Genomic DNA, 15,721 nt, shown 5'->3' with positions numbered 1-15,721 from the left:
TACCACGGCCTTTTAACTTTGTCCCGCTAATTAACAAGTTTAAGGTGTTCTGCATCTATGGGGGAACAAAATTCATGAAATGAGGACCTTTCACTGACAGCATCTGCCCTTCAAACTCTCAGGGTTCAGATCCAGGGATCTCTCACAGTAAAAGCATCCAGTCAGATAGAAAGCATGTTGCAACAGAGTTAAAACTCAAATTGTACAAAGTCTTAGAGACCAGTATTAAGACATTGCATTTGATAACGAGTAGAAAGTCCATAATACAAATGGAGCACTATGATTTATACACTCATGATCAGACCACTATATTTTGCATTAGCTGCGATTTCTGACTACAGTCACAAGTGCATGGAGAACCATACAAGGATTCACAATCTTCTTTCAAAAAGCAGATGATAAAATGTAGCAAAGTCTTCTGAAACTTCAGTGTGAAACAAGAATATAGAACAGGAAATGCAAATCAGGAAACACAGCCAGCATACTCATGACACTGTGGTCCACGTATCTGAGCGATCTGCTCTGGGACCTCATATTGTGTGATTTTTAATGTGAAATCCTTAGCATTTAAATAAGATAGGTGACACAAAAATACAAATAAATTCATTAGAAATGTACAATGGACTGGACAGTGCAGAGCAAGACTACGGGAGAGTGGGTAAGCATTCACCCAGAACTCCACACTTCACATCTCAACACCAGACCTCAAGTGATGTGTAATGTAATGTTTATTACTTCTGCAGGCAGATACAAGCTAGCTTTAAATCATGGAGCTCAGGCTCCACAGCCGAGCTCATGGCTAAATGCAAGCTGAATAAATAAGTTTTGAAAAGCTGGAAAGAAGTTATAGATCTACTCCACGCTGAGCTCTGGGCAGCCATGACTATGCTGCTGTTAAGTATGAGAGCTAGCTTGTTTAAAGCAAGAATAAGACTGCCCTCACAGCCTACAGTCATCCAGTTTGCTAGTTAACACCAAGAAAGGGCACGGTTCACAGCCAATTACAGATGCAGATATCCTGATTACTTTAAAAGAAGGGCAATGGATAATGAAAAATACCAGCCTTAGATGGTGAGATCAGTAAACTTCAAATGGCATGTCTGGCTTTTTTCAAACTCCATGTATAGTGAGTGACCACATTTTACTTATTTACATAGATATAAGCCCAGAATAAACATTGATTTCATTGTACTGCAAACAAAATTTAGTTTAGTTTTTCATTATTAACTTTTGCACTGTTGTAAATGCAGTATGAGTACTGAAAAAAAAGACTGCATTAACTGTCACAGTCTGATTTTCATCTTTTTTTTCAATTAGTAATTATAGTTATCAGTCTCTTTTGCAAATCTACTTTTGAAAATGTGTCTGCGTTGTTCATTTTGACAGTGTCCCTTTAAGGCAAGGAATCAACTACTGGCTGTGGGACCCTCTACCAAATATTGTGTATGTATAACTGAAAACATAAAAATCTAAAAAGGCTATTGAATATGCAAATTATTTATGCGTGTGTTTGTAGTACTTGCTATATTTTATTAAGTACAGAAATAATTCTGCATTTTAGAATAGGAAATATAACATAACATACAGTTCTTTACTGGAGGTTAACTTAGTGTAAATTTATGAATGTAGTACCACAAATAGAAGTGGTATGCTTGTAAACAGGGAGTGATTTATCTGATTTATAAAGGGACATTTTCATTACCTCAGAATTTTGCAGATCTCATCAATGACCTTGTAATATTTTTTCTGATATCTGCATTTCATTTCCTGGAGTTATATATACACATATTATCAGACTAACATGTCTATTATGATTTCACTGACAGATAAATGTGGGAAACATAGGTTCTTTTGTTCTTTGAATAATACATAACTAGTGTGAAACTTACGTTATACTTAATTCCTGTGGTGATGACCTAATTAAATCGTATCTAAAACTTACCTTGGGCTTGAATGCAATCAGTTTCAAAACCATTTCAACAGTGAACACTCCTGTGAAAACCATATTCATAATGTCCATTGCATCATTAAAGAGCTTAGACTGTCCATAGTGCTGTGAATGAAAAAAACAATACTTTTAAAAGTAAAGGCTTTAAAATATTAAGTGAAAGTAAGGCAGGCTAAGACAAAGTTGGCAAAAATACAGCACAGGAAAATATTTTCTAGTAGTATTTATGATGCACACCTATATACATACAAGACTAGCTGAGTATCTCTGGTCAAGAATGGAGTTGTTTAAATCTATTCTGGTTAGGCACTGAGTGGAACAAAATTGTCATTCTTCTACATCCTAAGGGAATCTCCAGAGAGAAGGTTTTGAGAGGAAAACTGTTCTCTCAAAAAAGGAGTATTAGACAACAGCAATTTCCCAAGTTTTATATGCTAGGTTTTAAAATTACATAACCTTGTGTCACACCTGCTTAGAAAGCATGCAGTATGTTAGTCACAGAATAACAAATATTGTGCAGGAGTGATGTTTTTAAGAGGATACAGTGTATGCAAATTTAGTGAGAAAAGTAGAATAGTTTTGTAAACTGAATGTGAACCATTCTTTCCTTGTCAAAATCTGAAATACGAGGCTAAAGAAAGACAACTTGGAAAAGTAGATAAGAGAAGTAGGTGGCGAAGAACTGCATTGCATAATGTAGAAAAAGTAAAAACATGCAAAACCACTCATAGGTATATACAGATACACAGCTAATATATGAAAACATGTTTGTGTGAGGTTTGCATTAACACACAAAACTAGAGTTACTCCTGATATTAAGTTTTTAAACTTTTGAAGAAGATACAGACACAAAGGATGGGTTGGAAGGGACCTTCAAAGATCATCTAGTCCAATCCAACCAAACATGGAGTAGTGTATATATATAAACTGAACACACTGAACACAGAACAAGTACAGAAACTACACAGAGGTGAAGTAATGCTTAAAGGCACTGCATAAAAGAATATATTAGATAAAAGAATCTAAGGGGTTGAGAGAAACGTTTGCTAACAAAATTAGACTTTTCTCTTCAAATTTTCTTGCTCATGGATAATCTTTGGAATATACACATATAATACAAATTAAATTACACTGCAGGTACAAAATAAAGCTCAACGAGCTTGATTAGGTTACAAAGACCTTTATCAACATCAAGCTGTTTTAAACAATTTTACTTCAGAGAACAGATGAACAGACTAGAACATGTCACAGAAGAGTACTATGACCAGAGGTGCTTTTTTAAAATTTTCACTTCATAAAAAAATACAGGTTGCCATAAATTAAAGGCATTATATCACCCATATCCCTACAATTTATGCCAACAGCTTCAAAAGAGCTTCTAGTTTTCCTACCTGCATGGCCAAGCAAAGCGTGTTCAGCATGATGAGGACAAACATGATGTATTCAAATCCAGTAGAATTCACCACATACCAGAACTTGTACTGGTAAGGATTTTTTGGAATATATCTACGGAGAGGACGTGCCTTCAAGGCATATTCTACACACTGGCGCTGTAAAAGCAAATACATCAAAAATTGTTAGACTATACCTAACAGATAATCAACTGATAATATAATTAATAAGTGCAAATTGTTAAATATAAGTCTTAAAAACAGGCAGTCTATCTACTTGATGTAGGTTTTTTTATTATTAAGTGTTAATAACGTAATCAAGTAGCTTACCAATCCTCACTTGGTTATTTACAACTGTATCTAATTATATACACTACTCAGCCACATACAAAGAATCAAATAATGCTCTGGAAATTCTGAAGTATTTCACCTTTACACAGTGTAGTAGTGTACCGTAGACTATATGTATGGATATGTATAGTATAGAGCATGACTATTAATAACATGACTATTAATTCATCTATAAGTCATGCTTTGTCTTCACTAAGTTTTCAAGCACCAATGTAACTGCATAGCCTAAAACCCTAGAGTCAGCAAAATATATACTGAGGAAGTGTTATTCCTAATAGTTGAGTTAAATTGACCAGCAAAATCATGTCACACATGTAGGAACATCATGGATTCATTTCCTACGCTATTAGTCCCTGAAATCTTCATGTAGGCTGGGCCTTCTACTTGTCTTGTGAAGAATGCTTACAAAAACTGACTGATAGGGCACAAAATGTGGAATGAATGCTGGCTAAACTTTCATCTTAACTTTGTTTAGATGAAGCATGTTACAGTTGGACAAGAGTACCTGAAAAATCACGACTGGTTACTGATGACTTTCTCAGTCAAAGGACTAAACAGTAAAAGGGGACAGTTTTTTCAAAATATGAATCCAAATATCCCCTGTGAATTTCTAAATAACTTGGGGGGGGGGGGGGGGGGAAGAGCAGAAAATTTTGAACACTTTCACTTTGAACCCTTTCAGACTATTCAGAACACAAAATTTATTTTCCTGTTCTTATTGTAAAACCTACTTCTGCCTACGGATACAGTGCTGTATTCTTCTTAATGTGACACCAACAAGTGAGACACTAAGAAGCTAACAAGCTTAATGTAACATCTTTCACAACAAAAATATGATATGTTGGGCTTACAGAAAGAGGAACATACAATGACCTCAATACCAGTTGATAGTATTTACTAATTCCATTTTTTTTTAAAAAACTAAGATATGTGTTTAGTGCCCTCTTCTGACCCAAAGCAGAAAGGAAGCTCTTAATGCATAAATAAAAAAGGATACTTTCAAAAGTTAAGAGTTCATTATTTATTTTAACCTGATTTTTGTCCAGCTCACAGTTCTTATACTCTTGTTCTCCCTGTTCTTGGAATGTAACAATCACAAAACCAACAAATATGTTCATCATAAAGAAAGCAATAATGATGATATAGATGATGAAAAAAATTGAGATCTCCACTCTGTAGTTGTATACAGGTCCTACATTCTCGCCATTTGAATCAATGGCTTTGTATAGCAGCCTGAAAAACAAACAAAATTTCATCTTTACTAACATTAAAATGAAAAAAGAGAGTAAAATATGCAGACTCAGAGGACAGGTTTCAGAAATGGTCTGCTGTTTACTGTTATCTTTTTCTAGGTACTGACAGTGCTTACAAGCATATCGAAACCAGAGGAATCACACCACACAATGTTGTATGCTTTTTTACAAAAGAATGAAGGTAATGACCAGATCATTGCTTGTTGGTTCCCCCGCCCCCCAAAGCTATCTTCTAAGACTTTTCTCATTTAGGGAAATAGAAAATGGTAGTTGCTGGGTTTCTCTATGCAGTGTACTATTGCCTGATTTTTTAGTAAAAGTTTTACTCGAAGGCCTAAAATTTTCATATTAGTATTATTTAAAGGGCATCAATGGATAAACATCTAAAAGGATTACTTCCATTAGAGCTGAGGAACAGCTCATTATAGCAAAAGTAGCTGAAAGATTAGGAATCAAATAATATAAAAAAAGTTTGCCCTTTATAGATAGAGGTGAATGAAGAAATACAGGAAAAGTGCACAGATTCAGAAGTATAGTAGGTTTTTTCCCATTCCTCCATCAGTAAGTTTTTAAACTGTCACTTAAGACTGCTTTGTTGCCCAAAAATGCCTGGTAAATGATAGAGAACTGTTCTGGAAAAAGTAACTGTCTTAACAATGCTGTGAAAACATGGAGAATTCACTCACGCTGGCCAGCCTTCAAAAGTGGATACTGTAAACAGGGCCATCATAGCAGAGAGAACATTATCAAAGTTGAAATCACTATTTTGCCAGACCCTCTCTTTGACCATTGGATTATCAACATCTCCATCTTTATAAACGATGTATATCCCTCTGTGGGAAAGAAACAAACTATCAGTAGTGAAATATTAAATTAGCCTCAGAGTTACTCAATGCTCTATTCAAAACAGTTTATTTCACTCCCTCCCTAAGCTTGTTTTATTTCCTTGCTAACCTGTGTTTTCTGGTGGATTTAAGACAGTAACTCCAATTTACACAAATCTAAATGCCCTGACACATGCCTGCCATATCTGCTACAGTTTAAATTATTCAGAATATAATGTGTCACATTCTTAGATCAAAAATGTTCTCACCGGCATTCCTCTGGATTCTGTTTTGCCTCATCAGTGCACCTGTAGAATTTTCCCTATATATAAAACAAAAAGCAATGACAAAATGCAGAATATGCAAAATAAACACATTTATACGATGATTGGTTCAGAACGGGATCAACCCAGTTCCAGCAGCAAGCCACCAAGAACTCAACTCAGCTTTGCTTTTCTTGATGCAGTGTAAATTTTGAGTGTCTGCCTACCTTGAACAGCTGCACTCCAATACAAGCAAACATGAACTGCAGAAGAGTTGTAACAATCATGATATTACCAATAGTTCTAATAGCCACAAAGACACATTGAACAACATGCTGGAAAGAAAGAAAATAAATATATTTTAATACACTTGTCACTTACTATCACAGAATACATACTGTAAAAGTCTATTTTATCATACTCAGATTGTTTTTTAAAATTACTATTTTTGTGTTGTCAGTATTATACCTACTACCATAATTAAACTTGCTTTCTAAATTTGTAAGTCTGTTGACATAGACCCATCAACATCAACTGACTAAAAATTACATAAGCACTATGGAAAAAACAATTAAAATATTGCTCTGACATATTGGTTCACAGTAATTATTACGGTCAAAATCTGCTCTCCGTGGCATTGGTGTTCTTCTACATACAAACTACTATAACTGTGGGCAGAACCTGGCCTAGTATGTATGATTTATGTCCTTGCCCTGTGAACGTTTCTAGGCATTTTTTCTTGTGCAAGAATTTTTAACCTGAGGCAGGATGAAAGAATCAGGCCAACAGAAATATAACTTAAAAAATAAAAATAAACACCTTAAGTCCTTTTGCTCTGTTTATTGCCCTTAGAGGCCTCAAGACTCTTAAAACTCTGAGGATCTTCACAACTGAGATAGCACTTGATCTAGGGGGGAAAAAAAGTTATTCTGTTACTTTTAAGGTAACGGATTTTATTACTAAAAATAACAATGTTCTTGCAACTTCCTTATACATGAAATTTCAAAAAAGTCTCAAGATATATATACAAGATTTTTTTTAAGTATTTCATTATTGATCCTTTATTAATATTAGAAAATAGTATCAATCTCATATATACAATAAGAGTTATTTTGATTTCTGGAGCAACTTGGGAATTAACAACTCAGAAGCTTGTCTGAGACTGTAATGCAGCTAAGTTTGGTCAGGAGCAAAATAGTCCCCAAAATACTTTTCAGTGTTGACAAGCTCTTTCAAAGGCACTGTGAAAGTCCTGTAAATCAATGAATACCTTAATTTACAACCAGCTGGAGATAAAAAGACCTCAAATGACTCACATTCTCTTTAAGTAGCTAGGGCTGCATTTTGAGGAAATAATAGCAGATAGCCTTTTAAAGAACATATTGTGAAACTGAAAGCTTGTGTAATAGGTATTCTAGTAGAAGCAGAATACAATGTGGGAAGCAGTCGCCTGACACCCAGCCCTTGCTGTTTTCTAAGTCACTACGGGTTTTCACAGGTGATTTTAAATGAGGCACAACTGCTCAGCGAATCAAGAAGCACCTCCAGACTCTTGTTATGTTTAGCCTGATCCAAACAAAGCAAGAAAATCTCTTCACTACTACTAGTCCTGATTAAGGTACAACTTCCCTCCCCTTCAAATACTGTAACATGACCCAGTAGGTCAACGCTGAAAGAGCAAGCTCGTACAACTACACTGTAGATGTGGCAATAGCATAAAAGAGGGTTTATAAACCTCCTGAAGCTCCAGGAATTTCTTGCTGTATAGCAAGTATTCAGAGTCATGGTGCTCTTCCTTGTTCTCTTGGTAATAGGGAGAAGTAGTAATTTGGTTACAATCCATATTAGTAATGAGCTACAACACTCTTTATATAAAGCACAATCTCTTGCCAGTCCCAACCCTGAATACTGATATTGCACACGCACACACAGTGGGGGAAGAAAAGGAGCTGAAACACTGATTTCAGTATAAAACCCCAAAGCAAAACCAAATCATTCACATTATAAGTATAGTACTTACTGAATACCAAATGATACCAGAGAAACACCCACAACCAGCAAATCCAGCAAATTAAAATAATTCCTGCAGAAGGACCCTTTATGAAGGAATGCTCCAAAAGCTGTCATCTAAAAATAGAATTGTTACATGTTTAGTCTATATTTCAATTTATTCAAATTCACATTTAGGCTGTTTACAAGACACTTGCCTAGAGTGTGAATGCATACAATATCATCTCACTTTCTAAAAGCGATTGAGATAGAAACCAATCCCACTATGTACATTAAATCTTTCATTTAAATCATAAAAATTCTGCTCAAGCAACACCAGCAAACATGTCAATTGTTTCTGATGTCAACAAATGTTATATTTTGTGTAAGAACTGATTAGGCTGAGGTGATTACACTGAATTGATTTGGCCTTTGTTAGAAAAGTGACTATAAGAACCGTAAAATTTCCCATGCTTAATAAACTGTAAGGTCCAGATACTGACTCCTAATCAATCGTACTATCTTGAGAATTGAAGGAGCTGAAAACACATTGCAAAAACCTGAGAGTCAAACCTGGTATAGAACCAGCACAAGGCTGTCATAAGGCAGTATTACACAGCTATTTGCCTTTGGCTCACAGGAGACATGTTAAGATTATGAGTGGGTATCTTGGAATAACCTGGAACAACCCACAGATTGTTTCATATTACGTGTGGACAAGGGTCCCCAAGCTTTGCTGGTCCGTGGGGAATATCAAATATTTCTCTCCCTATTGGACTTTCTCTTCATTTTTTGCTTTCGGTGCCTAGATTAAGATGAAAGAAGCACACAAGGGTATCTTGTGAAGGAATCTGTACATATCATTCGCAGGTTTCATTAGGAGCCAGTGATAGAGGTTCTATTAATTATGGCTGCAGACAGAATCTGGGCAGATGTTCTCAGGTATCACAAAGCTGAATTTGGCTCTTAAATCTATTAATTAAACCCTTACCATAACTGTGAGTAAGTACCAGTTAAAAAATGCACACAGGAATTAAGTTAAGCCATTAGAAGCACAGAATCTGTACTTGAGTAGAATTTTGCACTGGTTTTTCCACAGTTATGGATTAAGACTGAAACACTGAAACCAGAAACTTGAAATTAAAATAACGATACCTTCGAAAAAATACCTAGTCAGTTCAGGCACATGGATCTAATTTCTTCAGCCTTAAGTTCCTCTTAGAGAGACCTGAGTGCTCTCAAATACTCATTGTTTTCCACAGGTAAGAAAACTCAATGCCAGCCAGAGAACATCTGATATTGACTGTGCATTTTAAACCCATTACTTTCTATTCTGTTCTGTTCCTCAAGGTGGAGTGGAAAGATTTCATTTCCTTTCTTCTTGCACCAGACTATTACATCTTTCAAGACTGTTCCACAATGTAGAACAGAGCTACCATCAATGGGCACCTCTGTCTACTGTGTCACTACTCACTTGCAGGCCTTTTGCATGAAAAACCATCAGCACCAGTGAAAGCTATATATCTGCAAAGGAATGCAAACTACAAAAGACGCATTTTTCTTGGAAGCCCTTCTCTCCTTATTCTTATGTTAAACTTTCTTTTGTTGTGATCAAAATACTAAATGGTCCTCAAAACTAGAAGAATAAAACTCCTAAAGTTTTAACCTATGCTATGACACGAGAGATATAATATAGTTATATTATAAAATCTCCAATAAAGTCCTAGCTCTTTTCACTTACAGCTGTACAGAGTATGGCTAAACTCATTAAAGTCAGTGGGAGTTGAACGCTAAAATAACCCTGAGTATCAAACTTGCATCTATCTACAAATACTCATTTACATTATAGTATGTTATCAGTTAGCAGCACACAAAGTTTCATGTAAAGGCTCCCACAAAAGTAAAGCTATATTGACCTAAAAATACAGGTGAAGTACATGTCTCCCCACCTTCATATGGAGACTCGTACTTCAATCACTACAGATCCCAGTGGAAGCATTTGACTAAAACTCTCTATAGTAAATCATTCTATCCTTTGCACAGATCAGGACCAAATCAAAGCCTAGAGCGGATTTGAGGTGGTGAGTGCTGTCACACAGCCTCCAGTGGAGCAGATGCTGCAGGACACTCGCTGAGCTGAGCGCCTGCGACACCATCAATGCCACTCCTTTCCTCCTGCCTCTAATTCCACACCAGTGGGGACTGGTTTAAATGGTGTGGGATTAGCACAGCTGGGGCAAGTTCAAAAGCACAAGGCCCTAACCTGACTTTTGCTCTGACGTTTTCACATTTCCAAAGTACTGCAAACAGGATGGTAAGCTGGATTTCAATGCCATGTAGGGATTACATAAAAGAATTCTTAAATGCTTTAAACTGATGTTGCAGCTTTTCTGTTATTCATATCCACATTCATATATTCGACACCATACAATGTGGAAATCCTCATATCTGGAGAGCAGTCAATAGGATAAAGCACAGGAAGACTCTCTGCACGCTGAGAGTTATTCTGTTTTATATGCTTGGTTTTTGGACATTTACGAGCTTCTTTGCTGCAGCTGGTAATATTGCCTCTCGTTATCTCAATTTCAGTTTCATGTACTTTCTGCCTGGAAATTAAGGAATACTGTTGTTACTGCAGGTCTAGTCTTGAATTTACTCCTTGCAGAACTTCTGTAAGACTTAGATACTGTGGAAAGCACAGCGCAAAACCCAGCATGGAAGACGTGGAGGACTCCAGCCATAAGCAAGCAAAGCCAGTGTCTGAGACATGTTAGTAAAGCAGGCACTGTATAAGTACGTGCATCATGTTCTGGTTGTCCGTTACACTTTTTATGGTATAATTTATTTTCCTTTATAAATACAGGTGAGTGCACTTCAGGGCAGAGCTTCCTGGAGAAAGTGGAGTCAGGAGCACCAACATTTTGGCTGTGATGGGGCTCCTTGTTTCTTAGTAATATTTTACAATGCCAGATTTCAAGAGCCCAAGCTCTAGAGCTTCCTGTTTCCCTTGGATAACTCTTGACTCGCTCACTGTCAGAATCTTTTGCAGTTAGTAGGAATGTTGCTTTTCTTAACACAACCAGTTATGTCTCTTTATGCCATGCTTTATAATTCCTCTGTCTCCTACAGAAACACAATTGGAACTGCAGGAGCTATGCAAACTGCTGCTCAGAGCATGTGGAAGTTTACTGACTCTTTTCTGCCACAGAAATGGTGGTAACATACTTTGTATGGCTCCTCAAATTCAGAGTTGGGAATTAGTTTGATCTAATGCTACAGTTCTTTCCAATGCTTTTTTCCTTCCTTTAGTTTGGCCTTTCTCTAGCAGTGAAAAAAACTGGATATTTATTTTAGAGTGCTACAAATGTTACAAGATTAATCAATTCTATAGCAAGCTCCTCACTGCTGAAAATGAGAAATAAGGGGATAAACATAAGTCTGGAAGAATATTCGCAAGCATGAAAATAATCTACTACTTAACAGTACAGCTTATCTTGTAAACAGCCCAAATATTGCATCAATTAGTATTAATCAAATTGCATTGTGAAGAGTATGCACAGCAATATGAGCAAAAGCTGGGAGAAGAGATTTTGTTACGCTTAATTCTCAACTGGAAATGCAAAGTTTATGTACAGATTCTTAGTGTACCAGAAATTTTTAAGTGTATAGATCAGGGTTACTCAACCAAAAAATCATGGTGAATATGCACAGCATGAAACTTCTAGGAATCGTGCAAATCTCTTAAAAAATATTTTACAAATTCCCATCAAAAATTTTGATTTATTTGTTCAGCATTTTCTTACATGTGAACCTAATCCTCAGTTATAGGGCTTCTTTGCCAGAGTAAGCCTCATACATCTAAAATCTTAGTAACCCCAATGGATATTCTTAATAATCAGTACACAAACTATACATTAAAAATGCCAATTTTTGACTCATGCATGGGTAATACATTTAAGCAAGCATATTTATGCCTTTCTGTGTATTTAAATGTATGCCCAAGATAAATGCAAAGTATCTTAGTATATAGATAGATAAATGCAAGATATCTTGCAAGTCCTGTTGCAAGAAAATAGTTATCTACTATTTTAGCTCTGTGAATATAGTTCAGCAAAAGAAATGAGAAATTACATGCTCCCTCCTTAAAAGACTGATTATCTCTTTTGGAAATGCCAGAGCAAGGAGAAGGAAAAGCTCATGCGCAGTGAATTATTTTTCCCTTTTCTGACAACTGTAAGTTTAAAAAGGGTAAAAAATGAATTATTAAATTGATGTAATGATAAAAAAATCAGCTTCTTCATGCACCCAATGGTAAAAAATAACCAATCAAAACTATGAGGAACTGTCAAATAAAAAAATCCTCTGGTTTAAAAAAAGTTTAGCTTTGATCGCTTAGAGAAAAGGCGAAGAACACTTCAAGTGCCTTTTCTTGGCAGGTGACACACAAGGAAAATCCTTTTAAACAAACTTCCTTTAAAAACCTGTTACCTTCAAAATGATCTCAAATGTAAACATACTAGTGAAGACATAATCTGCATACCCTAGGATCTGGAAGGTAAACAAAAAGTTACAAACATTATTGCTAAAGCTGCTTTTGAGCTAACAAGGATCAATTAACAATGCATTACCTTTAACAGGATTTCAACAGTAAAGATGGCTGTGAAAGCATAGTCAAAGTAACCAAGTATCTGCAAGGTATAATATGTGCCACAGTAAGAAATCCATCTATTAATAAATTTTTACAGTTTAGACCACATGCACAACAACAGCTGAATTAATCTAAGGTAGATGGGGAATTTAGACAAAGTCATTTAAAATTCCAGCTATTGTACAAGCATTTTTATTTACTTAAAAATTTATCAGATGCCACTCTGCTTAGATATTAGATTTCACCCCTAAAGAGTTAACAGGACACAATAAGCAACATTTTCTTTTAATTCAGACTTTCCTCTGTCAGCTTTCACAGGTACTTTCTTCAGCCTTGAGCAGAGATACAGAATCTTGCACAAAGAATAAATACTTATTATTAATAACATTTGGGTTTGTTTTTTTTAACCAAAGTATTGCATCAAAAAATAAAACTTCAATGGATGCTTCTAGATTGCACACCATTCTACATTCTGCCACATTATATTCTTCCTGCGTAGACTGGGCTAGAGTATCACAAAGCAAATTTATGAATAACTAAATTACTTAAAATCAGCACTACAACTCTTTTTTCTTGAACTTGGAAGATACAGCAGTGATTTATTTGTAGGAAATTTAAAAGAATCCACAACAGTTGCATAGTGATATGCAAACTTTTAAAAAGACTGTGGAAGTGATATTGACCTCGCTGCTGTCGACAGGAACACTGCCATATATTTCAGTACAACCGAGATTTCACCCTTTCAAGGTGGCCATATCACTAGCACCTAATTTAGCAATAAACATGCATTGCAGTAGGGTACTAGTTTAGTTTAGTATTCACCTATCCAACTGGCAAACAGTTGTGCACAGAAAAGTTTCCTGTGGTTCAGCAACTAATAAAATGGGAAGAAGAAATAAAATAAAGAGACAACACACAAAAAAAGTATTCTTATTAGATCATAAAAAGGAAATAATTTTTGCCCCACGTTCAGCTGAAGATCACATCCTTCTGTCCCTTGCTGTGGCTGAAAAAATTGGCAAATATTAAAGCCATTTAACAGAGATTAATAAGTAAGGAATTCATTCTAGAGTTAAAAGAAAATATTTAAAGGCATTCCAGTTCGTAAACTTTCATTACCTTGCCAAGGTGGCTGTTGAAGGAACATGATCATTCAAGGTAGTAACAAGAAAAATCTGCAGGTCTGGTGCATTTGTGAATACTTACAAGAGGGCAATGCCTTCTTGAAATCACTCACACGTTTTACCTGTGTCCCAAGTAGGAATAATCCGTTCAGTTACCACCACTCTCCAGTTACATTTTCCTAGTACTCCTCCAGTTACAAAAACAATTATCAGCCCTTCAAGCCATTTATACAATAACAATTTCTGTACTGCCCACCAGCTCTCTTTTTCTTACCCATTAGTATGATTTGTTCATAAGATTGCACTTGTCCAGTTTTATAGATACAGGAAGCACACAGCTCTACTGAATAGTACATGAAGAGTGTCTTTGTGCTTTGACCTCTTTTTACCTTTGAAGAAAGTTTTAGCTTATTGGTTTTTACTAATGTTACTGAAAAAATGTTCAGAGAATGTCAACAGCCAAATGAGGACTTTCAGAGGCTGCATCTACACTAACAAGAACTACAAGGATACACAACCTCTACTGACCTAGTAAGCCCATCTTTCTTACAAGAGGTAGAAGAGTTTCTCTAGCTCCATGGCAATCTCTACAGATCAATTTATATCTAAGACAGGAGAGGCCTAGAAGTTCTGTCAAAATATCCCAAAACTCTCCACAGACTATTACCAAGTTGCATCATCTCAGCTATTTCATACCTAATCTAAAGCATGCACAACTCACAATAACATGAGGCTTGCTTCAACACTAATACAAGTGTAACAAGACAAACATTAGTGGTCAGAAGAGTGGATTTGTTTCTCTGTCCAATAACTGTACATTTGAGTAACAGGCTAGTCTTCTACTATATTAAGAACTTTAAATGGGGGATTCAGGAATTTGTTTTAGAACACAGATTTATACTCACCACATAAACTACACTTTTATTGAATAATAGAGAAATTTCTGAAATTAATATTCTTATAAATATTTTGTTTCCACAAGTATATCTAAAAAAGGATGCAGAAACACTTCCAAATTTGGGGGGGTTGTATATAGGCTGAAAAGGCATTTGACTCCAAATCAAGGCAAGAGCTGGGCACGCTCTGATCCTTCTCTTATGTGTGAGTTTAGAAAAAAGTGAAACTTATTTAGCTTCTGATATGGCCAATCAGGAATCCAAGGATCTTCATATCTGATGTGGTGGTACTCAAACTCAGTGTGGCCACACTAGCTTCTTTGAAAGAAGAAGTAATATCCTTACAAATCCATACACTCACTAACAGAGTGATACTCTCAGTTCCCCAAGACCATATAATAAGAGTCAATGAAGGAGAAAAGAGGACAGGTTAGAGTCTATTCCCAACATGTTATAAACAGTGATAATTTTAACTGGCATTTTTAAATCAGTGTCAAACACAGAGAGGCCCTAAGAGTGATTCAGGAAATGCATATCAGGTACACCAGCTGCAAATTACAAAAAAACATGAAAATTGTAAAGATTATGCCCAGCTTGAGTATATTTTATTCTGATATATTTATAGCTAACAAAGGAAAAACATTATGTACATGATAAAAGGTTCTAATACCTATGATGTTCCATCAATGAAGTTACTTGTCTTCAAAGATGTATGTTTTTTAAAGAAAAAAAATATGAACGTATGACTTGAAAAAAGGAAAAGGAAAGTTTCTTAATTTGAAAATTAAAAACTAGGCACCAGTCCCAAAGGATTGTTACCCTGTGAGGATATATTTATCTTCAGACATAAAAATGAAGGGCTTACATTATTTCGAAAAGAATGGCTGCGAATTGGATCTTCTGCTGCCAGGGAAACACTGCTCAGCATGATGAAGACAAGGATGAGATTGGTAAAGATGTGGTGATTGATGAGTCTGTGGCATCCCACTCGAATTCTGAAGAAGAGACACAAAAATATAATATGTGTGCAAATA

General features: G+C 35.7%; 1 protein-coding gene across 13 annotated transcripts in view; it reads right to left on the bottom strand.

The window, feature by feature from the left end:
• CACNA1D (calcium voltage-gated channel subunit alpha1 D) overlaps positions 1-15,721 on the bottom strand; it is a 238,737-nt gene that overhangs the window by 57,013 nt on the left and 166,003 nt on the right. For 11 of the 13 annotated variants that reach the window (XM_049826575.1, XM_049826566.1, XM_049826573.1 and 8 more), the window contains exons 20-29: positions 15,553-15,682; positions 12,648-12,707; positions 8,051-8,157; positions 6,850-6,937; positions 6,258-6,365; positions 6,037-6,089; positions 5,630-5,776; positions 4,722-4,923; positions 3,340-3,498; positions 1,943-2,053 (exon numbers count right to left, since the gene is read on the bottom strand). In XM_049826575.1, the coding sequence (XP_049682532.1) occupies positions 1,943-2,053; positions 3,340-3,498; positions 4,722-4,923; positions 5,630-5,776; positions 6,037-6,089; positions 6,258-6,365; positions 6,850-6,937; positions 8,051-8,157; positions 12,648-12,707; positions 15,553-15,682 (1,165 nt within the window). Of the gene's footprint in view, positions 1-1,942; positions 2,054-3,339; positions 3,499-4,721; positions 4,924-5,629; positions 5,777-6,036; positions 6,090-6,257; positions 6,366-6,849; positions 6,938-8,050; positions 8,158-12,507; positions 12,568-12,647; positions 12,708-15,552; positions 15,683-15,721 lie in introns of all 13 variants that reach the window. The other 2 variants (XM_049826577.1, XM_049826570.1) reach the window with 2 other exon arrangements.

The sequence above is a fragment of the Accipiter gentilis genome, chromosome 23, assembly GCF_929443795.1.
Source record: "Accipiter gentilis chromosome 23, bAccGen1.1, whole genome shotgun sequence".
NCBI lineage: Eukaryota > Metazoa > Chordata > Aves > Accipitriformes > Accipitridae > Astur > Astur gentilis.
The sequence above is the reverse complement of the archived record's forward strand: the minus strand, read 5'-3'. Positions and strand labels throughout refer to the sequence as shown.